The 24074-nt window shown below is 46.8% G+C and overlaps 1 protein-coding gene and 1 pseudogene across 1 annotated transcript in view; one reads left to right on the forward strand and one right to left on the reverse strand.

Moving 5' to 3' along the window:
* Positions 1 to 19325, forward strand: part of MAP1S (microtubule associated protein 1S) — a 32584-nt gene extending 13259 nt beyond the window's left edge. Inside the window, exons 6-7 of the mRNA XM_007116896.3 lie at positions 11696 to 11931; positions 18005 to 19325. Coding sequence (XP_007116958.2) covers positions 11696 to 11931; positions 18005 to 18160 — 392 coding nt within the window. The 3' untranslated portion in view covers positions 18161 to 19325. The remainder of the gene's footprint in view (positions 1 to 11695; positions 11932 to 18004) is intronic.
* On the reverse strand, positions 6837 to 13019 carry LOC102988447 (serine/threonine-protein phosphatase 2A catalytic subunit alpha isoform-like; annotated as a pseudogene).
* Positions 19326 to 24074: the final 4749 nt, after the last annotated feature.

Here is a 24074-nt window from a genome sequence, read left to right on the forward strand (position 1 = left end):
AGCCAGTGAGTTCAGGTACCTCTGTTGCAGCACAAGAAAGGTAAATTGGGATCCTTCCCATGTGAAGGCCAACTGCTGCCGGCTCTTTTCTGAGATCGAGACAGGGAAGAAAGCATTTACGAGGTCACTCACTGAGTAGCAGCCTCCTTTCGCTTTCCGTGGGTCAGGAACGGCTGAGCCGATGGGTGGTACAACTTGGTTTAAGTCTCGATAGTCTACAGTTAGTCTCCGTGAACCATCCGTCTTTTCCCCAGGCCACACGGGCTATGGTACAGTGAATTCGTGGGTACCCACACTCCAGCTTCCAGCATATCATGAATTAAAGTGGTCGTCTCTTTTTGTCCACCAGGCGTTCTGGATCACTCTGTGTTAGCCACCTGTGTGTGCTCGGGCATCTAGCAGCTCCCGTCTGGCGTCTCCAATTAAAACTGGCCAGAGGGCGGACTTACAGGCCTCTGCTTTACAATATTAAGTAGGGGAGGCAATCCCCAGTCAGCCATAATCTCCATCCCAGTAATACAGTCAGGTAAAGGAGATGTGACCACCTCACACAAAATCTGTTCACTCACCCCAGTTTTCATCCCAATGTTCGCCTTAATCCCATTAACGTTTGCATCTCCAGTTCCTCCCAGTATAACCTTAGCCCCCCCTAAGACTTCACCAACAGGTGTTGGAATCACAGTGCTTTGGGCTCCTGTATCTAGGAATCCTGGGAAAGTCTCCTTCCTCTCCGGGCTGTTTTCTCCACGCCTGTGCAGATGGCCTTGGGTCCCCACCCCCGGGGTGAAGCCAGAAGATCCTGGCCTCTGCTTCAGTCTTTATCTGATTAATCTTCCTAATCCTCACCCCCAGGGGATTCCTGGTCAGGTTTCTCATTGTAATCTTTGCTTCCTGGCTTTGGAAGTCCCTCCAAACTAGAGTAAATAGTGGACTTGTTTGGGGCCCCGCACTGGTCTACCCAATCTCTGGTAGTGCTGCATCTGTTGCCGAAAACTCGGCTTCTGTGAACCAGTACCACAGCGAATCTTGCAGGGAGAGTTTTGGGTGAAGTAGAAAAGAATAGCTGTAAAAAAAAAAAAAAACAAAAAACAACTTTATTGCTTTGCCAGGCAGAGTGGGGCACAGTGGGCTCATGCCCCTGAAAAACTGTGTCCCCCAACCCAGGGGGGATTTGGTGAGGAGTTTTATGGCGGTGGTTCAAGGGCGGGGTTGTTGATAAGATCAAGGTGTGGGGGGGGGGGCCTGTACTCCTTTAATCCGGTCTCAGGTAATCTCTTGATGAGCTTCTCTGGTTCCTTTCATCTGGCCTCAGATGCTGTTCTCTGGAATGAATAATGCTGACATCTTCCATTTGTTGGGGGTTTTAGTTCTGTAAAGAGCTCAAAGGTGTTGTTAATGTGTATCCCTTGAGGTGGAACGAGGACCCTGCCCCAAGGCTGCCCTATTGTTTCTTGGCTTCTCCTCCCTTGTCTCTGCATCCCCTCCCTTCCCTGATTAGCAACAGTTTGAATCTGCCCTTTGGGACTCAGGGAAGGTCATGGAGGCTGGAGTCTGTTCCCTACAAACAAGGAACGGGGTACACAGAAAGGCTTCCATGTCCAGGAGCCCCACAGGGTCCTGCTCAATTTCACCTGTTTCAACTCTATCAGTGTCTGCTTTATTCATTCTACGTTTCAACAGCCATCTGAAGATTACCACTCCACTCGGTCAAGTCCCTTGACTCTCCCCGTTTTCTTAATTACTCTAATGTTCTTGGTGTCATCAGGGAAACTGAGATAGCAGATCTGATAAGGCTTCTTGAACTGTTGTTCAGTTTTGTAGCAGTAAGGTTCCATGCGGTGCCCATGCAACAAGGGTCCCGTTAATCACAGCATTTACCAAAACCTGGGTAACAGGCATATTCAGTGGGTGAATGTCCCAGTTATAAAGCTAATCCCACATGGCTTGCATAGGAAGCATCTCAGCTGCTTCATCGGGGGTGTCCCACTTGGCATTTATGGGGTGAGTTGGGCAGTCCTCCCTTCTCAGGATAAACACACTTTTCAGTGGTGTTTATCCAGTCGACCAGGCTGGTTATTCCTTTGGGAATAACCTCCTGTGTGTCTGGAACAATCTGTGATTGTTCAGTAGTGAGCTTCGGGTCCTGCATCAACCAGATGTGCTCTTCTACTCTGCAGCCTTTACAACCAAAGATACAGCCCCCAAATTGGTTACTCTCATGATCCATTTTGGTAAAGGTTCTTCAGGAAACTGATGATACCAGTCCACAAAGTGAGTCAGTTTCTTTACACTCTATCGCCTGGTTTTAGTTGTTTCTTGGTTTTGCCCTCCCCCTACATTATCTACCTTCTTGGTGACCAGAGACCTTAAAGGTATTTCCTGTTGCCCCTGCATAATTTTTCCCTCTCTGGCGGCTTTGAGACTAATGACCAAACCTCAGATCTACCTAAATCTGAACTTGGTTCAACATCAAGACCCGAAGGAGCACATTTTTTAACTTTCATTTTGGCTAATAGAGATAACAATAACCAGGAAACTGTGTATTCAGCATGCTGCTTATTATTTTGCATTTCCTTATATATCCAGTGAGCCAACTCCTTGGGTGTTGGGTCTACTACCATTACTACATTCCATTGGTAACTTTTACCTTTAGTAACTGATTGCAGTGCAGCTGCAGTTTCATACTGTGGGTGACTAGGTAGCTATCTGGGGATCAGCGTTTGCTCATTCTCCACTCTTTTGTCCTTTCTCTTTAAAAAACACATGTTTCTGCGAGCAAGGGTCGTTGTAGCAAATCCCACTCCTGACACCAACCAAAAAGGGTTCCTGGACCCAGTTCCACTGTGTGTGTGTCTGTGTGTAGGTTTCCCCACACCAACAAGCAATTCTTGGATGCCAGCAGGGTGTCCAGGAATTCAAATCAAATCTGACACTCTCTACCCAGAGATAGAATCACATACCACAGGTAAAGGGCTCAGTCCCACAAGACCACCCTCCACTTCAGACGCCAGTCACAAGCCCAGGTGCCTACCTGTGCGTCTGACCAACTGGCTGCAAACTGGGGGTTCTGATGACCTCCTGCAACTCAGGATGCCAATCGCAAGTCTAGTTTGTTACCTGTGCTTCTCACTGACTAGCTGTAAATCAGAGGTTTCCGTGACCCCCTCCTTGGGTTTGGTTAATTTGCTAGTGCAGCTTACAGAACTCAGGAAAAACCCATTTACTCCCTAGATTACCAATTTATTACATATAAAACACTGTTAAGGGATACAAATCAACAATCAGTTGAAGAGATACATAGGATGAGGTCCCAAACAAGGGATCTGATGTCCTCAGGGAGCTTGGGGCCCCACACAGTGGCACGTAGAAGCACTCTGCTTCCCTGATGTGGAAGCTCTCTGAAAAAGGGCCGAAAAGCTGTCCTTTGGGGCTTTTATGGAGGCTTCATTACATAGTTGTGATTGACTAAATTATTGGCCAATGGCCATTGAGTCAACCTCAAGCCCCTCTCCCCTCCCCCCAAATCAAAGGGCAAGACTGAAAGTTTCAACCTCTTAATCATATGATTGGTTCTTCTGGCAACCAGCCCCCACCCTGGGGTGGGATCCAAAGTCACCTTCATTAGCAGAAACCTTGTGTTGGAAAGGGCTTGTTTTGAATAACAGACACTCATTTCACTTTTATGGCCCTGAAGTGGTTTCAGGAACTGAGGACAAGAAACCAAGTATGGTAACAAAAGATGCTCCCACTGCTCTTACTGATCAGAAAATTCCTAGGGTTTTAGGAGGTGTGAGGCAGGAACTGTGGATAAAGACCAAATACATCTGAGAATGATCAAATTTTATATATATATTTAGAAGGGTTCCCACCGTTTCCCAAATGATAAGAAGAGTGGCTCACCATGCCTACACTGCTTGTACAGCAATGTAGTTTATGCTGTACACTTGCTCACCCCTTCCTGGGGAGTCTGGAATTTTGGAAATGGTGGGAACCCTTCTGAAATCTGAGTTCCCAGAAGGCAGCCAAGGGCCAACCTGTCAGCTTTCTAAGGATAGCAGCCTTGGGCTTGCTGTGCTTTTTTTTTTTTTTTTTTTTTTTTTTAAATTTTTAAAAATTGTGCTAAAATTAATATAATATAAAATTGACTACCTTAAGCCATTTTTAAGTGCACAGTTCAGTAGCATTAAGTACATTCATATTGTCGTACAACTATCACCACCATCCATCTCCAGAACTTCTTTCATCTTGTGGAACTGAAACTCTGTCCCCTTTAAACACCAACTCCCCATTCCTCCCTGTCCCCAGCCCATGGCAACTACCATTCTACTTTGTGTCTCTGAATTTACTACTCTAGGGACATCATATAAGGGGAATCATATAGTATTTGGGGTTTTTTGTAACTTGCTTCTTCCACTTGGCGTATTGTTCTCATGCTTTATTCATGTTGTAGCATGTATCAGAACTTCCGTTTTTAAGACCGAATAGTATTCCATCATATGGATGGACCGCATATTGTTTATCCATTCATCCATTGTTGGATACTTGAGTTGCTTCCACCTTTTGGCTATTGTGAATAATGCTGCTATGAACCTGGATGTACAAATACCTTTTTGAGACCCTTACTTTCAAATTCGGTGTATATACTCAGCAGTGGGATTGCTGGATCTTATGGTGATTCTATTTTTAATTTCTTGAGGAACTGCCGTACTGTTTTCCACAGTGGCCGTACCATTTTATGTTCCACCAACAGTGCACAAGGGTTCCACTTCCTCCATATCCTTGCCATCACTTGTTATTTTATGGCTTTTTGATAGTAGCCATCCTAATGGGTGTGACGTGGTACCTCACTGTGGTTTTGATTTGCATTTCAGTAATGATTAGTGATGTTGAGCACCTTTTCATGTGCTTGTTGGACATTTGTATATCTTTTTAGAAATGTCCTTTGCCCATTTTTGAGTCAGGTTGTTTGTCTTTTTGTGGTTAGATTGTGATAGTTCTCTATATATTCTGGATATTAATCCCTTATCAGATAATGATTTGTAAATATTTTCTCCCATTCTGTGGCTTGCCTTGTTACTCTGTTGGTAGTGTCCTTTGATGCACAAAATTTTTTGATTTTCATAAAGTTGAGCGTGTCTGTTTTTTCTTTTGTTGCCTGTGCTTTTGGTGTCATTGCCAAATCCAGTGTCATGAAGCTTTTGCCTTACGTTTTCTTTTAAGAATTTTATAGTTTTAACTCTTATATTTTGCTTTTTGAGTTAATTGTTGGATATGGTGCTAAATAAGCATTGAACTTCATTCTTCTGCATGTTGATATCCAGTTTCCCTGGGCCATTTGCTGAAAAGACTGTCCTTTCCCCATGAAATGTTCTTGGCACCCTTATCACAAATCATTTGACCATATATGTGACAGTTTATTTCTGGGCTTTCTATTCTATTCCATTGATCTATATGTCTGTCTTGATACTAGTACCACATTGCCTTGATTACTATAGCTTTGTAGTAATTTTAGAAATTAGGAAATTTGAGTCCTCCTACTTTGTTCTTCTTTTTCAAGGTTTCCTTGGCTACTTGGGATCCCAGTGAGCTTCCATATGAATTTCAGAATGTATTTTTTCTATGTCTGCAAAAAAAAAAAAAAATCACTGGGATTTTGATAGGAATTGCATTGAATCTGTAGATCACTTTGGGTAGTGGTGGCATAACAATATTAAGTCTTCCAATCCATGAACATGGGATATCTTTCCATTAATTTATGTTCTCTTTCGTTTCTTTCAGTAGTGTTTTGTAGTTTTCGTGTACAAATATTTTACCTCCCTTTTTAAGTTGATTCCTAAGTATCTCATTCTTTTTATGCTACTGTAAATGGAATTGTTTTCTTAATTTCCTTGTTGAATTGTTCACTGTTAGCATATAGAAATGCAATTGTTTTTTTGTGTTAATATTGTATCCAGCTATTTTCTGAATTCATCTATTAGTTCTAACAGATTTCTTTTGTGTGTGTGGAATCTTTAGGATTTTCTACACATGACATTATATCATCTGTGAACAGAGATAACTTTACTTTTTCCTTTCTAATGATTCTTCTTTAAATGTTTGGTAAAAACCCAGTGAAGCCCCGGAGGTTTTGATTACTGATCCAATCTCCTTACTATTTATAAGTCTATTCAGATTTTCTATTTTTTTGTGAGTCAGTCTTGGTAGGTTTTGTGTTTCTAGGAATTTGTACATCTCTTCTAAGTGATCCAGTTTGTTGGTGTATAATTGTTCACAGTACTCTCATAATGCTTTTTATTTCTGTAGATTGGTAGTAACAGCTCCACTTTCATTTCTGATCTTACTAATTTGAGTCTTCTCTTTTTCCTTTTTGTTTTGTTTGTTTGTTTGTTTAAAATGGAAAGTTTATTTGCTCAGTACACCAAATAGAATGCAAGCACTGTCACGACAAATATACAGAAATATGCAGATCAACATAAAATAGTAATTTAGTTTAAATGAAGTGAAATCTCTTTAAATGTTATGACAGCGTACTCCCAAGAATTTTTCAGTTAATTATACATTTCAATAAAATAAACGGTAATGAATTAAGTGGAAGTTAGCTTTATGAATTTTTCTTAAAAATAAAAATCCAACCCTATTAATCCATGCCAGTTAAACACTCTAACTAAAATCTCCAAGTAAGTGCAAAAGGAGATGGAGTTAGTTACCTTTTTTGCTTGAACAGTCCCAAGGAAAGTAGTTACTACAGATACAGCAGGCAAACTCTTAAGACCGACCGATCTAGAACATAGTGTTGAACTCATTTCAGTCTCAAGTTGTGCTAAATGCTCATCATTAGTATGGCACAGTTTGGTCCATGATACGGTTTAATGCCAAGACAGATCCCAATTTGTTACAGAAACACATAGATTACTGTTGCTTTTTTTTGTTTTGTTTTTAAATATATATATTTTTAAAAAGCCAGGTATACTTCCACATACAAAGGCAGGTTTTCCCAGGAGGAATTTACAGAAAGTAATCTGGGGTGCACTGGGTCACATGAGGCTCTCCACGACGAGGTGCTGGGTCAAACTGAAGGAACGAATACTTCAAAGTGTCATCTAATTCCATGATAGCAGCCTGGTTCCCACCACGATAACAGTAATTGGGTGCACTGAAAATGGTAACCACATTCCAGTCGTGACACCAGTTGTATCCCTCCATTACAAGTCGGTGAGCACGAGAAACCAGTGTGAGACCACTGGCATGGTTAAATGTTTCAGAAATATCTTGTCCAAATGTGTAGCCAGCACCACATGGTGAAATACCCCACTCACCACGATCATCTGGATCTGACCATAACGGATCACACATTGGGCCCTCATGTGGAACTTCTTGTAAACAATCCAAGGCTCTTCTATGATCCAGTGTATCTATGGATGGGGAAAGGCCACCGTGGAGGCAGAATATCTGTACATCTATCTACTAAAGCTGTAAGTGGCAGATAATCAAACGGATCTGTAAAGTATTTCCAAACATTGGCATTTCCATACTTTAACAGACATTCATCATAAAAGCCATATACTTGGGTGATTTGTCGGCTTTCATGGTTTCCTCTCAATATTGTAATATGTTCTGGATAACGCACCTTTAATGCCACAAGAAGAGTCAGAGTCTCCACAGAATAATAACCTCTGTCTACATAGTCACCCATGAATAGTTTGTATCTAGTGATTTCCCACCAATTCTAAAGAGTTCCATAAGATCATGGAATTGACCATGCACATCTCCACAGACGGTAACAGGACAACGGACCTCTTGCACATTTGATTCTTTTGTTAAAATTTCCTTAGCCTGGTTCTCACTCGTTCAGCTGCTCGACCCACTGGTCCAGCTCGTTGGTGAACACCTTGTCGTCCATGGTGGCCCGAGACCCTCCCCCAATGCCTCCGGCCCCCCTCCCTGCCCCCCGCATGCCCCAGCACCGGGCGCTGCTCCCCTCGCCCTCTGCCAGCTCCCAGCAGGAGTGGAAGGAGCCGGGGAGCACGACCCCGCACCCCGCCTAAGCCCCGCGGGTGGTTCCGGGTGCACGGCATCCAGGAGACCCCCGCCCGCCCTGGCCCCCTGGAGTAGGTGAAGGGCGCGGGGAGGTGCGGGGCTTCTGCGCAGCTCCCGCCGGACAATGGGCACCTGCCGCCGCCTCCCGCCCGCCAGCCGCTCCCGGTTCCCTTGCCCCTTCTCTCTCGCTCTTTCTCTCTTTTTCTTTCTTAGTCAATCTAACTAAAGATTTGTCAATTTTGTTAATCTTTTCAAAGAACCAACTTTTGGGTTTGCTGATCTTCTTCTGTGTTGTTTTTCTACTCTCTCTTCATAAAATCTTTGCTCTAATCTTTATTATTTCCTTCCTTCTGCTAGCTTTGGATTTACTTTTTTTTTTTTTTCCCCCCGGTGTGCGGTCCTCTCACTGTTGTGGCCTCTCCCGTTGTGGAGCACAGGCTCCGGAAGCTTAGGCTCAGCGGCTGTGGCTCACGGGCCTAGCCGCTCCGCGGCATGTGGGATCTTCCCAGACCGGGGCACGAACCCGTGTCCCCTGCATCGGCAGGCGAACTCTCAACCACTGCGCCACCGGGGAAGCCCTGGACTTACTTTTGTTCTTCTTTTTTCAGTTCCTTAAGTTCTAAAGTTAGGCTGTTGATCTGAGATATTAATAAAAGTGTTTATAGCTATAAACGTCCCCTTTATCACTTCTTCCCCACAAAAAGATTCTCTTTGTCTTTATCTTTGAACAGTTTGATTATCATGTGTCTCAGTCTGGTTCTCTTTCAGTTTATCCTATTTGGGGTTCGTGGAGTTTCTTAGATGTTTATGTTCATGTCTTTCATTAAATATAAGAAGATTTTGGCCATTATTTCTTGAAATAATCTTTCTGCCCCTTTCTTTCTCTTTTTTCTTCTGAGACTCCCATAATGTGTATGTTGGTCCTCTTGTTAGTATCCCATAGGTCCCTTAGGCTCTGTTCACTTTCATCAATTATTTCTCTTTCTGTTCCTCAGACTCAATAATTTCCATTGCCCTGTCATCAAGACCGCTGATTCTTCTGCTTGTTCAAACCTTGAGTGGAATCTTTCTAGTGAATTTTTCATTTCAGTTATTATACTTTCCAGCTCCAGAATTTCTTTTCATTTACTCTTAAGTTTTCTATCTCCTTATTGATATTTGTATTTTTTCCATACATTGTTTTCTTGGCTTTTTCCACATCTTCCTTTAGTTCTTTGAGTATCTTTAGGACAGTTTTTTAAGTCTTTGTCTGGTGAGTCTACCATTTGGTCTCTCTTAAGGACGGTTTCTGTTAAATTTTTTTCCTTTCACTGGGCCATACTTTCCTGTTTATGTACCTTGTGATTTTTTTTAATTGAAAACTATACATTTGAATCTAATAATGTGATAACTTGAGATACAAAATTTCCCCTTCCCCAGGGTTTGTTTGATTATTGTGGGCTGTCTCTGTGCTGGGGATCAGTCTGTGGTGTAAACTTAGGGTGTTCTCGTGTCTTTTCTGATCCTGTACCTTTTGCTGGGCATCTGTGGTTGCTTTCTAAATTCCCCTGTGTAGTAGTTGCTTTTGAGTGTCCTAGTGCTTAAATGTTTAGCTCCCGAAAGGGGAAAAAGAAAAAAAATGAAGGGGATAAAGAAAAAAAGTGAAGGGGGAAGAAGAGAAGAAGAAAACATTTACAGTCCTTTAAGTCCCATGTAAGTTGCTTCAAACTTACGCTGGGGGGCTGCCAGCACAACTGTCTAGATGGGGAGCAGATTTCCTACTGTACCATCGTCCCAGAATCCTGCTGTGTTAATTCTTTCCTGCATACTACTATATCAAAATGATATTTCAGCATGTAATCAATATAAAATATTACTAGATAGTTCCCTTTTCTCTTTCCACACTACATCTTGGGAGCCTGGTGCGTGTTTTGCACTCCCAGCATGTCTTGGCTCACACCACGTTCCAGTGCTTGGTGGCCACTGCATCAGTCAGAGCAGGTCTAGAATTACCAAGAGAGGACTGGTGAGAACGCAGCGACAACGATGACAGTCATAATAACTCCAGGTCATGTTCACCGAGCGCTTGCTCTGGACTGAGCCCTATTCTAGTTGCCTGGGGTGGTCCTGCCCTCCGGGAGCTGACAGGCATCTCCAGCTTCTCTCCCCATGTGGCTTGTCCTCAGCTCCTGGCCACCCTGGTCTCTTGATTGTCTTCTAGCCTCAGCGCCCCCCTGAGCCACCACTTCTTGTCTTTCCTGGGCAGATTCCAAGAGAGGCATCTGATGGGCCCTTGTGACCTTTGGCAGGTCAGGGGTTCCCAGCACAGTGGCAGGGAGAGAGAGAGGGTGGCCCCTAGGGCCCATGGGCAAGGCTGGTACCCGGAGGCTGGGGATCATCTGAGACCTTCTCTTCCTGGGCATTTGGCCTCTTTCCAAAGTCCACAGTCTTGGCCACTCAGGGTCTCCTGCTCCCACTGCTTCTGATAAACCAACCATCGACATTAGTGTCAGCAAAGCCTGTCTTAAAGGGCCAGGGGGTAAACATTTTCAGCTTTGTAGGACAGATGGTCTCTCTCTCAGCTACTCAGCTAGCTACTCACTCAGCTAGGTGTTGTGGCACAAAAACAGCTCAGTAAGTACTCAGTGGGTGTTCCAGTAAAACTGTATTTCCAGAAGCAGGCAGTTGCCATATTTGGCCCACAGGCCATAGCTTGCCAGTCCCTGCTCTACCCCTGTCGTCCTGCCCCATGGCTTCTGCCCACATTCCTTTTGCCTTCGCTTTGCTGTTCTGCCTCTGCTGCTCCTGTCCCCCTCTCGCCTTCCACAGCCACGGTGGTTTTTCCCTTCCTGGGGCACCACTCAGGGTCCTCGACACCACTGTCCCCACTTACGAGTGAGGGGAGCTCCTTGCCCAAAGCTGGGGGTTTCATTCATTCTGCAAATGCCCCAGCAGCCTTCTGGGCCCACACCCTGGTCTGGGCAACGTTTATGATCTTAAGACACCAAACACATGGCAGCCTTCCTGTGCCCAAGACCTGGCTACGTCCTCAATCAGTTGATGAGTTCACTGGCCCAGGAATGGTGGCCTTGTCCCCCTTGCACAGGCTTTGGGTTCAGGGCATGGACGAGGCCCTGAGAGCAGCTGCCCCAGCTCCGTCCAGGCTGCCCAGCCAGTGTCACCCTCTCACAGCTCTCCTTCCTACACCCACTCTGGCTCCCTGGCAACCTTGAGGGCAGGGATTTTTGTTTGTTTTGGTCACTGCCGTGTCCCCAGGGTGCGGTGCCCAGGAGAGTTTGATAAATGCCCGATTGGCTCCCCTTGAGTAATTAAACAGGTGGATGCTGCTGAGAATTCCAGGTACTGCTGCTTTAGGAACTCAAGCTCCAAAACCCTGTCTTCCAGGGAGCCCTCCCTGGCTGCCCCCTCCCTCAGGCCCTGGGGATGTCTGTGTCCAGGGACTGGCCAGGGAGTGTCCAGGCACTGAGGGGTTGGCTGGGGTGGCTGCAGGACAAGCCAGGGAGAGCTTGTCAACCATAAAACGGAGATCAGGCTTCCTGCCAGGGAGGGAGCCACTCAGAGAGGTGCAGGTGGAGCTGGGGGCCTTGTCCCGGGCCCTGGGTCTCGGCCCCTCCCTGTCCCCAGAGCTCACGACTGACCCCATCCCTCTTACCCACAGGGTCAGCTGGCAGTCGGCCAGGAGGGTCACTGGCCCCGCCGAGCTCCCCCGTCTACCTCGACCTGGCCTACTTGCCCAGCGGGGGCAGTGCCCGCCTGGTGGACAAGGAGTTCTTCCGGAGGGTGCGTGCGCTCTGCTACGTCATCAGTGGCCAGGACCAGCACAAGGAAGAGGGCATGCGGGCTGTCTTGGATGCACTTCTGGCTGGCAAGCAGCAGTGGGACCGTGACCTCCAGGTGCGTGACGACCCGGGTGTGAGACAGCCCCGAAGACAGCAAATGTCACTGGGACATTGCCCAAGCTCTTGGCACTGGGCAGGGTCAGCGCTTCCCGGCGTCTTCCTGCTGAACCCACACTGTCCTGTGAGGCTGGTGTGACCTTCACCCACATCCAAGGAGGGAGTGGGGCTCAGAGAGACTAAGCCATGTCCCCAAGGCCATGCGGCAATGAGGTCAAATGCAGGAGTCCCACCCAGCTCTCGGGACTCTGTTCCTGTTACATCCACTTCCTTGTCTGTAGCAAACCTGGGTGAGGTCGCAGGGTGGGTCTGGTTTGATCACCTCGCCTGACCCCTGGCACTGAACCTCCCTCATGTTATGAGAATCAGCCAGGAGGAATAGGTGAGATGTGTGGTGCCTACACAGCTAAGAACGTTGAGAATTGACCCTGAGGGCTGGGGTTGTCCCCATGGGAAGCCTTGAAATAGAACCTTGAAGGGTGAGGCGAATTTGGATAGAAGGAGCCTCCAGGTACCTGGCCGCCCACTCAGCCTGTGAGTGTGCTGACACCCAGCCTTGCACGCAGCTTATGGAGCAGCTGGGAGGGAGCGTCCCGGGCAGAGGGCACAGGGTGGGCGAAGGCCAGTGGCGGGAGCAAGCTTAGTGTATTCAAGGAGCTGGAGGGAGACCTGGGCAAGAGAAGAGGGGGAGATGGCAGCGGTGGGGGTGGGCGGGAAGCATGGCAGACATTCATCATAAAAGCCATATACTTGGGTGATTTGTCGGCTTTCATGGTTTCCTCTCAATATTGTAATATGTTCTGGATAACGCACCTTTAATGCCACAAGAAGAGTCAGAGTCTCCACAGAATAATAACCTCTGTCTACATAGTCACCCATGAATAGTTTGTATCTAGTGATTTCCCACCAATTCTAAAGAGTTCCATAAGATCATGGAATTGACCATGCACATCTCCACAGACGGTAACAGGACAACGGACCTCTTGCACATTTGATTCTTTTGTTAAAATTTCCTTAGCCTGGTTCTCACTCGTTCAGCTGCTCGACCCACTGGTCCAGCTCGTTGGTGAACACCTTGTCGTCCATGGTGGCCCGAGACCCTCCCCCAATGCCTCCGGCCCCCCTCCCTGCCCCCCGCATGCCCCAGCACCGGGCGCTGCTCCCCTCGCCCTCTGCCAGCTCCCAGCAGGAGTGGAAGGAGCCGGGGAGCACGACCCCGCACCCCGCCTAAGCCCCGCGGGTGGTTCCGGGTGCACGGCATCCAGGAGACCCCCGCCCGCCCTGGCCCCCTGGAGTAGGTGAAGGGCGCGGGGAGGTGCGGGGCTTCTGCGCAGCTCCCGCCGGACAATGGGCACCTGCCGCCGCCTCCCGCCCGCCAGCCGCTCCCGGTTCCCTTGCCCCTTCTCTCTCGCTCTTTCTCTCTTTTTCTTTCTTAGTCAATCTAACTAAAGATTTGTCAATTTTGTTAATCTTTTCAAAGAACCAACTTTTGGGTTTGCTGATCTTCTTCTGTGTTGTTTTTCTACTCTCTCTTCATAAAATCTTTGCTCTAATCTTTATTATTTCCTTCCTTCTGCTAGCTTTGGATTTACTTTTTTTTTTTTTTCCCCCCGGTGTGCGGTCCTCTCACTGTTGTGGCCTCTCCCGTTGTGGAGCACAGGCTCCGGAAGCTTAGGCTCAGCGGCTGTGGCTCACGGGCCTAGCCGCTCCGCGGCATGTGGGATCTTCCCAGACCGGGGCACGAACCCGTGTCCCCTGCATCGGCAGGCGAACTCTCAACCACTGCGCCACCAGGGAAGCCCTGGACTTACTTTTGTTCTTCTTTTTTCAGTTCCTTAAGTTCTAAAGTTAGGCTGTTGATCTGAGATATTAATAAAAGTGTTTATAGCTATAAACGTCCCCTTTATCACTTCTTCCCCACAAAAAGATTCTCTTTGTCTTTATCTTTGAACAGTTTGATTATCATGTGTCTCAGTCTGGTTCTCTTTCAGTTTATCCTATTTGGGGTTCGTGGAGTTTCTTAGATGTTTATGTTCATGTCTTTCATTAAATATAAGAAGATTTTGGCCATTATTTCTTGAAATAATCTTTCTGCCCCTTTCTTTCTCTTTTTTCTTCTGAGACTCCCATAATGTGTATGTTGGTCCTCTTGTTAGTATCCCATAGGTCCCTTAGGCTCTGTTCACTTTCATCAATTATTTCTCTTTCTGTTCCTCAGACTCAATAATTTCCATTGCCCTGTCATCAAGACCGCTGATTCTTCTGCTTGTTCAAACCTTGAGTGGAATCTTTCTAGTGAATTTTTCATTTCAGTTATTATACTTTCCAGCTCCAGAATTTCTTTTCATTTACTCTTAAGTTTTCTATCTCCTTATTGATATTTGTATTTTTTCCATACATTGTTTTCTTGGCTTTTTCCACATCTTCCTTTAGTTCTTTGAGTATCTTTAGGACAGTTTTTTAAGTCTTTGTCTGGTGAGTCTACCATTTGGTCTCTCTTAAGGACGGTTTCTGTTAAATTTTTTTCCTTTCACTGGGCCATACTTTCCTGTTTATGTACCTTGTGATTTTTTTTAATTGAAAACTATACATTTGAATCTAATAATGTGATAACTTGAGATACAAAATTTCCCCTTCCCCAGGGTTTGTTTGATTATTGTGGGCTGTCTCTGTGCTGGGGATCAGTCTGTGGTGTAAACTTAGGGTGTTCTCGTGTCTTTTCTGATCCTGTACCTTTTGCTGGGCATCTGTGGTTGCTTTCTAAATTCCCCTGTGTAGTAGTTGCTTTTGAGTGTCCTAGTGCTTAAATGTTTAGCTCCCGAAAGGGGAAAAAGAAAAAAAATGAAGGGGATAAAGAAAAAAAGTGAAGGGGGAAGAAGAGAAGAAGAAAACATTTACAGTCCTTTAAGTCCCATGTAAGTTGCTTCAAACTTACGCTGGGGGGCTGCCAGCACAACTGTCTAGATGGGGAGCAGATTTCCTACTGTACCATCGTCCCAGAATCCTGCTGTGTTAATTCTTTCCTGCATACTACTATATCAAAATGATATTTCAGCATGTAATCAATATAAAATATTACTAGATAGTTCCCTTTTCTCTTTCCACACTACATCTTGGGAGCCTGGTGCGTGTTTTGCACTCCCAGCATGTCTTGGCTCACACCACGTTCCAGTGCTTGGTGGCCACTGCATCAGTCAGAGCAGGTCTAGAATTACCAAGAGAGGACTGGTGAGAACGCAGCGACAACGATGACAGTCATAATAACTCCAGGTCATGTTCACCGAGCGCTTGCTCTGGACTGAGCCCTATTCTAGTTGCCTGGGGTGGTCCTGCCCTCCGGGAGCTGACAGGCATCTCCAGCTTCTCTCCCCATGTGGCTTGTCCTCAGCTCCTGGCCACCCTGGTCTCTTGATTGTCTTCTAGCCTCAGCGCCCCCCTGAGCCACCACTTCTTGTCTTTCCTGGGCAGATTCCAAGAGAGGCATCTGATGGGCCCTTGTGACCTTTGGCAGGTCAGGGGTTCCCAGCACAGTGGCAGGGAGAGAGAGAGGGTGGCCCCTAGGGCCCATGGGCAAGGCTGGTACCCGGAGGCTGGGGATCATCTGAGACCTTCTCTTCCTGGGCATTTGGCCTCTTTCCAAAGTCCACAGTCTTGGCCACTCAGGGTCTCCTGCTCCCACTGCTTCTGATAAACCAACCATCGACATTAGTGTCAGCAAAGCCTGTCTTAAAGGGCCAGGGGGTAAACATTTTCAGCTTTGTAGGACAGATGGTCTCTCTCTCAGCTACTCAGCTAGCTACTCACTCAGCTAGGTGTTGTGGCACAAAAACAGCTCAGTAAGTACTCAGTGGGTGTTCCAGTAAAACTGTATTTCCAGAAGCAGGCAGTTGCCATATTTGGCCCACAGGCCATAGCTTGCCAGTCCCTGCTCTACCCCTGTCGTCCTGCCCCATGGCTTCTGCCCACATTCCTTTTGCCTTCGCTTTGCTGTTCTGCCTCTGCTGCTCCTGTCCCCCTCTCGCCTTCCACAGCCACGGTGGTTTTTCCCTTCCTGGGGCACCACTCAGGGTCCTCGACACCACTGTCCCCACTTACGAGTGAGGGGAGCTCCTTGCCCAAAGCTGGGGGTTTCATTCATTCTGCAAATGCCCCAGCAGCCTTCTGGGCCCACACCCTGGTCTGGGCAACGTTTATGATCTTAAGACACCAAACACATGGCAGCCTTCCTGTGCCCAAGACCTGGCTACGTCCTCAATCAGTTGATGAGTTCACTGGCCCAGGAATGGTGGCCTTGTCCCCCTTGCACAGGCTTTGGGTTCAGGGCATGGACGAGGCCCTGAGAGCAGCTGCCCCAGCTCCGTCCAGGCTGCCCAGCCTGCGTCACCCTCTCTCAGCTCTCCTTCCTACACCCACTCTGGCTCCCTGGCAACCTTGAGGGCAGGGATTTTTGTTTGTTTTGGTCACTGCCGTGTCCCCAGGGTGCGGTGCCCAGGAGAGTTTGATAAATGCCCGATTGGCTCCCCTTGAGTAATTAAACAGGTGGATGCTGCTGAGAATTCCAGGTACTGCTGCTTTAGGAACTCAAGCTCCAAAACCCTGTCTTCCAGGGAGCCCTCCCTGGCTGCCCCCTCCCTCAGGCCCTGGGGATGTCTGTGTCCAGGGACTGGCCAGGGAGTGTCCAGGCACTGAGGGGTTGGCTGGGGTGGCTGCAGGACAAGCCAGGGAGAGCTTGTCAACCATAAAACGGAGATCAGGCTTCCTGCCAGGGAGGGAGCCACTCAGAGAGGTGCAGGTGGAGCTGGGGGCCTTGTCCCGGGCCCTGGGTCTCGGCCCCTCCCTGTCCCCAGAGCTCACGACTGACCCCATCCCTCTTACCCACAGGGTCAGCTGGCAGTCGGCCAGGAGGGTCACTGGCCCCGCCGAGCTCCCCCGTCTACCTCGACCTGGCCTACTTGCCCAGCGGGGGCAGTGCCCGCCTGGTGGACAAGGAGTTCTTCCGGAGGGTGCGTGCGCTCTGCTACGTCATCAGTGGCCAGGACCAGCACAAGGAAGAGGGCATGCGGGCTGTCTTGGATGCACTTCTGGCTGGCAAGCAGCAGTGGGACCGTGACCTCCAGGTGCGTGACGACCCGGGTGTGAGACAGCCCCGAAGACAGCAAATGTCACTGGGACATTGCCCAAGCTCTTGGCACTGGGCAGGGTCAGCGCTTCCCGGCGTCTTCCTGCTGAACCCACACTGTCCTGTGAGGCTGGTGTGACCTTCACCCACATCCAAGGAGGGAGTGGGGCTCAGAGAGACTAAGCCATGTCCCCAAGGCCATGCGGCAATGAGGTCAAATGCAGGAGTCCCACCCAGCTCTCGGGACTCTGTTCCTGTTACATCCACTTCCTTGTCTGTAGCAAACCTGGGTGAGGTCGCAGGGTGGGTCTGGTTTGATCACCTCGCCTGACCCCTGGCACTGAACCTCCCTCATGTTATGAGAATCAGCCAGGAGGAATAGGTGAGATGTGTGGTGCCTACACAGCTAAGAACGTTGAGAATTGACCCTGAGGGCTGGGGTTGTCCCCATGGGAAGCCTTGAAATAGAACCTTGAAGGGTGAGGCGAATTTGGATAGAAGGAGCCTCCAGGTACCTGGCCGCCCACTCAGCCTGTGAGTGTGCTGACACCCAGCCTTGCACGCAGCTTATGGAGCAGCTGGGAGGGAGCGTCCCGGGCAGAGGGCACAGGGTGGGCGAAGGCCAGTGGCGGGAGCAAGCTTAGTGTATTCAAGGAGCTGGAGGGATACCTGGGCAAGAGAAGAGGGGGAGATGGCAGCGGTGGGGGTGGGCGGGAAGCATGGAGAAGAATTCGCAGAAGAGTGGTCCGGTCTCCTGGGTTGTGAAAGGGTCCTTTGGGTGCCATGGGAAGGAGAAGGGACTTCGGGGACAGGCTAGCCGCCGGCTGCAGACATCCAGACAAGAGGTAATGGAGGCGGAGACGAACGAGGTCAGAGAAGAGGGGCCTTGGGGCTGGGCCAGGAGGGCAGAGGGCGCTCCCCCTCACCGTTGGTCCATCTGTCCCACCCACAGGTGACCCTGATCCCCACCTTCGATTCGGTGGCGATGCACGAGTGGTATGAGGAGACGCACGCCCGGCACCAGGCGCTGGGCATCACGGTGCTGGGCAGCAACAGCACTGTGTCCATGCAGGACGAGGCCTTCCCCGCCTGCAAGGTGGAGTTCTAGCCCCGCCCCCAGCACCACCCCCCGCCCCAAGTCCGCCGCCGTCCTGAGGTGCACCTGTGTGAGAAATAAACCAGGTACTCCGCGCGGCTGTGGCCTCAGTTCCTTCTGCCGGCAGGAGACTTGGCAGCACCCCGGCCGGTCATTGCTGCCATGTGGGTCCCCAGTTTTGGGGGGCGGACAGCTTCTGTGGAATCCCCAGTAGCCTCCAGGTCAGGCATGCTCTGGCTTCCGTGTCACAGATGGGAAAACCCAGGCCCAAGGGAGGCAGTGCCTCTCAGTTGATGACCCCTGGCCAGTGGAGCTCCTGCTGACCATGGCCCTCCAGCCCATCCCATCCCAGCGGCCGTGAGGGCCCCGTTTTATAGAGGGGAAAGGCAGCTGCCAGACCCCAGCCACACAGACCATTTAGTGGCCTAGCAGAGATTTGAACCCCAGTCTCTGTGCTCCAAAGCCATTAAACAAAAGTTGCCCTCTGTTCCTAGGGATAATTGGCACTCATGGCAGCAAAGTCTCACTCTACAGCAAGGTCTTAAAAGGTAATCTGAGGGGATTCTCTGGTGGTCTGGTGGTTAGGACTCAGAGCTCTCACCGATGTGGCCTGGGTTCAATCCCTGGTCAGGAAACTAGGATCCCACAAGCCACTTGGCTTGGCCAAAAAAAAAAAAAAGCAATCTGAAACTTAAAAACTACAAAACATCAATCTCCTGATGAACCCCCTCCCTGATCTCTCTTTTCTGCATGTACAGAAACACCTAGATAGTGTTTTCAATAAGATGCCATCTGCACTGGGTTGAATGGTGACCTTAAAAAACTTATGACCAAGTCCTAACCCCTCAATACCTACCCCCCTTATCCCGCGAGGAGAGACTTCTTAGTCCAGGGTCTCAAGATAGGTTACTGTTTATACATGAGGTCGTATCACCCTGATTTTTCATCTTGGCCAAACTGTTGAGTACATACAGGTGCTGCCTCTTTGTTCTCATTTCATTTATTTCCAGGGAGATTTTCTTTTTTAATTAGCTGATTCACTTTTTTTTTTTATTAGACATTTGTCTTTTTCTCATTCATATATCATAATTCCTTTTTTTTTTAATAGGGACAACAAACTTGTTAAAAATTTTAATTGTAAACAAAAACACGTAACACAGGGACTTCCCTGGTGGTCCAGTGGTAAAGAATCCGCCTTACAATGCAGGGGATGCAGGTTCAATCCCTGGTCAAGGAACTAAGATCCTAACCCCTCAATACCTACCCCCCTTATCCCGCGAGGAGAGACTTCTTAGTCCAGGGTCTCAAGATAGGTTACTGTTTATACATGAGGTCGTATCACCCTGATTTTTCATCTTGGCCAAACTGTTGAGTACATACAGGTGCTGCCTCTTTGTTCTCATTTCATTTATTTCCAGGGAGATTTTCTTTTTTAATTAGCTGATTCACTTTTTTTTTTTATTAGACATTTGTCTTTTTCTCATTCATATATCATAATTCCTTTTTTTTTTAATAGGGACAACAAACTTGTTAAAAATTTTAATTGTAAACAAAAACACGTAACACAGGGACTTCCCTGGTGGTCCAGTGGTAAAGAATCCGCCTTACAATGCAGGGGATGCAGGTTCAATCCCTGGTCAAGGAACTAAGATCCCACATGCCGTGGGGCAACTAAGCCTGTGCGCCACAACTACTGAGCTCACACGCGTCAATTAGAGAGCCTGGTACCTCAAACTCCAGAGCCCATGCGCTCTGGAGCCCACGCACCACAACTACAGAGCCCACATGACCTGGAGCCTACACACCACAACTAGAGAAGAGAAAACCTGCTGCCACAACTGGAGAGAAGCCCGTGCGCCACAACAAAAGATCCCACGTGCCGCAACTAAGACCTGATGCGGCCAAAAATAAATTAAATAAATAAATAAATATTAAATCTTTTTTTAAAATCCTCAAGAAAATATTTTTTAAAAACACGCATAATGGGCTTCCCTGGTGGCGCAGTGGTTGAGAGTCAGCCTGCCGATGCAGGGGACACGGGTTCGTGCCCCGGTCCGGGAAGATCCCACATGCTGCAGAGCGGCTGGGCCCGTGAGCCATGGCCGCTGAGCCTGCGCGTCCGGAACCTGCGCTCCGCAACAGGAGAGGCCACAATGGTGAGAGGCCCGCGTACCGCAAAAAAAAAAAAAAAAAAAAAAAAAAAACACACGCATAACAAAATTTACCATCTTAACAATTAATAAACTTTTGCGTTGTATGTTTTTTTTCCAAATTTACCTTTCAGTTTTGTTTATGAGTGGTTTTGCTGTAAACATTTTATTTTTATGATTTTCAAACCACAGTTCTTTAAATGTCTCTCTTTTGTGCTTTTAGAGGCCCTTCCACAGTTGGCACAAATTCTCCCAGGGTTTTTTATTTCTGTTTATTTTACCCACCTAGGACTTATTTTGGGATGAAGAGAGAAGTAAGGATTGCCCCAACCTGGGCAATTCGATTGTTCAATGCTATGTACAGATTTGAAACACTCCTTCCTCCCTGAAAAAGATCCCATGTGTGTGGTTGTTTGTTTCTAAATCTGTTCTAATCCATCGCCAACTTTTCTGGCCATCTCCTTGTTTTCGTTGGTATAGCTTTGTGTGCCTTAATAGCTCACCAGGCATGTTCTTTCTCCTTAATTTTACTTTTTTCCTTCACAAAAAATTGTTTTTACATTCTGATTCTTCTTGGAGTTCTAGAATCTCCACGGAGGGGGCCCAAACGCATGCATAAGAAACGCTGTCAACTTCTGCTTCTGACCAGATAGTGGGCTAGAGTCCCACTAAAAACAACTAAAATTGCTGGGTAAAAATGAGTTAAGTCTTGATTAACATAATGTAAGAGTTAAGTCTTAATTTCTAGTTGCTCAGTGAGCAACCAGAAAATAAGTAACAGTCAGAGGCCAGACCAGTGCAGACAGAAACCCCAGGAGGGAAGCAGCTTTTGTGTTAGACAAGGAGGTTTGGTCTTCCATTTTCATGGACCTTTTTTTTTTTTCCTCTGATAAGTAAAGACCTCAAAGCATGAAGTAGAAATCAAAATAAGATCTTCCCAAGAATGGAAAGCAAACTTGGGCAGATGACATGGTTTAAAGTAATCCAGGATGAGAGTGTGTGGAGAAAAGGGAACCCTCTTGCACTGTTGGTGGGAATGATACAGCCACTATGGAGAACAGTATGGAGGTTCCTTAAAAACTACAAATAGAACTACCATACGACCCAGCAAACCCACTACTGGGCATATACCCTGAGGAAACCATAATTCAAAAAGAGACGTGAAATGCTCATGAAACTGCAAAACACTGGCAGGTGAAACGTAATGATTATGGCCAGTGCTTCTTTTTTAAACATTTTATTTGGCTGCGCCAGACCTTAGTTGCGGCACGCGGAATCTTTAGTTGCGGCATGTGGGACCTAGTTCCCTGACTAGGGATCGAACCTGGGCCCCCTGCATTGGGAGCATGGAGTCTTAGCCACTGGACCACCAGGGAAGTCCCTAGGCCAGTGCTTCTTAAACTGAGATCCACACAACACATTCTTCAGCATTTTTGAGTTCTGTAGGAGAATTTTTCATTTTAGTTTTTAATTAGATGCTTTTAAAAGTTAATACAAGCATATTTCAAATTATCTAATACACTTGTCTGTTGAGGAGACAGGCTGAAAAACTGCAGTGACAAACAGTTTTAGATCAGAGGAGGGCTCCGTATTTATGACTGCATTTATGCTGAGGGATCCACCAAAGAGTTTAGTTTTAAATTTGTTGGTAAGAATGTCCAGCCCTACTACACATTCTGATGTCAAGAAGGTAACACTTGGGCTTCCCTGGTGGCGCAGTGGTTGAGGGTCTGCCTGCCGATGCAGGGGACACGGGTTCGTGCCCCGGTTCGGGAAGATCCCACATGCCACGAAGCGGCTGGGCCCGTGAGCCATGGCCGCTGAGCCTGCGCGTCCAGAGCCTGTGCTCCGCAACGGGAGAGGCCACAACAGTGAGAGGCCCGCATACCGCAAAAAAAAAAAAAAAAAGAAGGTAACACTTATCCCACAACTACTATTACACAACTCTTATTAGTTTCAAATACAAGAAAAAATTTTCACTCTTCTTTTTTACAATGATAATTTGCAATTGAAAACCATTTTCATAGAATAAAATGTTGATTTCTTATTTAGTGACTATGATACTATCATTTGACAATGGTACATAAAAGACCTGTACTCGGAAAACTATAAGACACTGATGAAAGAAATCACAGATGACACAAACAGATGGAGAGATATACGACATTCTTGGATTGGAAGAATCAATACTGTGAAAATGACTATACTACCCAAAGCAATCTACAGATTCAATGCAATACACAGATTCAATGCAATCCCTATCAAATTACCAATGGCATTTTTTTACAGAACTAGAACAAAAGATCTTAAAATTTGTATGGAGACACAAAAGACCCCGAATAGCCAAAGCAGTCTTGAGGGGAAAAAACGGAGCTGGAGGAATCAGACTCCCCTACTTCAGACTATACTACAAAGCTACAGTCATCAAGACAATATGGTACTGGCACAAAAACAGAAATATAGATCAATGGAACAAGATAGAAAGCCCAGAGATAAACCCACACACCTGTGGTCAGCTAATCTGTGACAAAGGAGGCAAGGGTATACAATGGAGAAAAGACAGTCTCTTCATTAAGTGGTGCTGGGAAAACTGGACAGCTACATGTAAAAGAATGAAATTAGAACACTCCCTAACACCATACACAAAAATAAACTCAAAATGGATTAAAGACGTAAGTGTAAGACCAGACACTATAAAACTCTTAGAGGAAAACATAGGAAGAACACTCTTTGACATAAATCACAGCAAGATCCTTTTTCACCCACCTCCGAGAGTAATGGAAATAAAGCCAAAAATAAACAAATGGGACCTAATGAAACGTAAAAGTTTTTGCACAGCAAAAGAGACTATAAACAAAATGGAAAGACAACCTTCAGAATGGGAGAAAATATTTGCAAATTAATCAACAGACAAAGGATTAATCTCCAAAATATATAAACAGCTCATGCAGCTCAATATTAAAAACAACAACCCAATCTGAAAATGGGCAAAAGATCTAAATAGACATCTCTCCACAGAAGACCTATAGATGGCCAAGAGGCACATGAAAAGCTGCTCAACATCACTATTAGAGAGATGCAAATCAAAACTACAATGAGGTATCACCTCACACAGGTTAGAATGGGCATCATCAGAAAATCTACAAACAACAAATGCTGGAGAGGGTGTGGAGAAAAGGGAACCCTCTTGCACTGTTGGTGGGAATGTAAATTGATACAGCCACTATGGAGAACAGTATGGAGTTTCCTTAAGACACTAAAAATAGAGCTGCCATGCGACCCAGCAATCCCACTACTGGTCATATACCCAGAGAAAACCATAATTCAGAAAGATACATGCACCCCAATGTTCATTGCAGCACTATTTATGATAGCCAGGACATGGAAGCAACCTAAATGCCCATCGACAGCTGAATGGATAAACAAGATGTGGGACATATATACAATGCAATATTACTCAGCTGTAAAAAGGAATGAAATTGGGTCATTTGTAGAGACATGGATGGACATAGAGACTGTCATACAGAGTGAAGTAAGAAAGGGAAAAACAAATATCGTATATTAACGCATATATGTGGAATCTAGAAAATGGTACAGATGAACAACTTTGCAAGGCAGAAATAGAGACACGGATGTAGAGAACAAACATATCGACACCAAGGGGGGAAAGTGGGAGGGGGTGGTGGTGGGATGAACTGGGAGATTGTGATTGACATACATACACTAATATATATAAAATAGATAACTAATAAGAACCTGCTGTATAAAAAATAAAT

Source organism: Physeter macrocephalus, chromosome 2 (assembly GCF_002837175.3).
Source record: "Physeter macrocephalus isolate SW-GA chromosome 2, ASM283717v5, whole genome shotgun sequence".
NCBI classification, from domain to species: Eukaryota; Metazoa; Chordata; class Mammalia; order Artiodactyla; family Physeteridae; genus Physeter; species Physeter macrocephalus.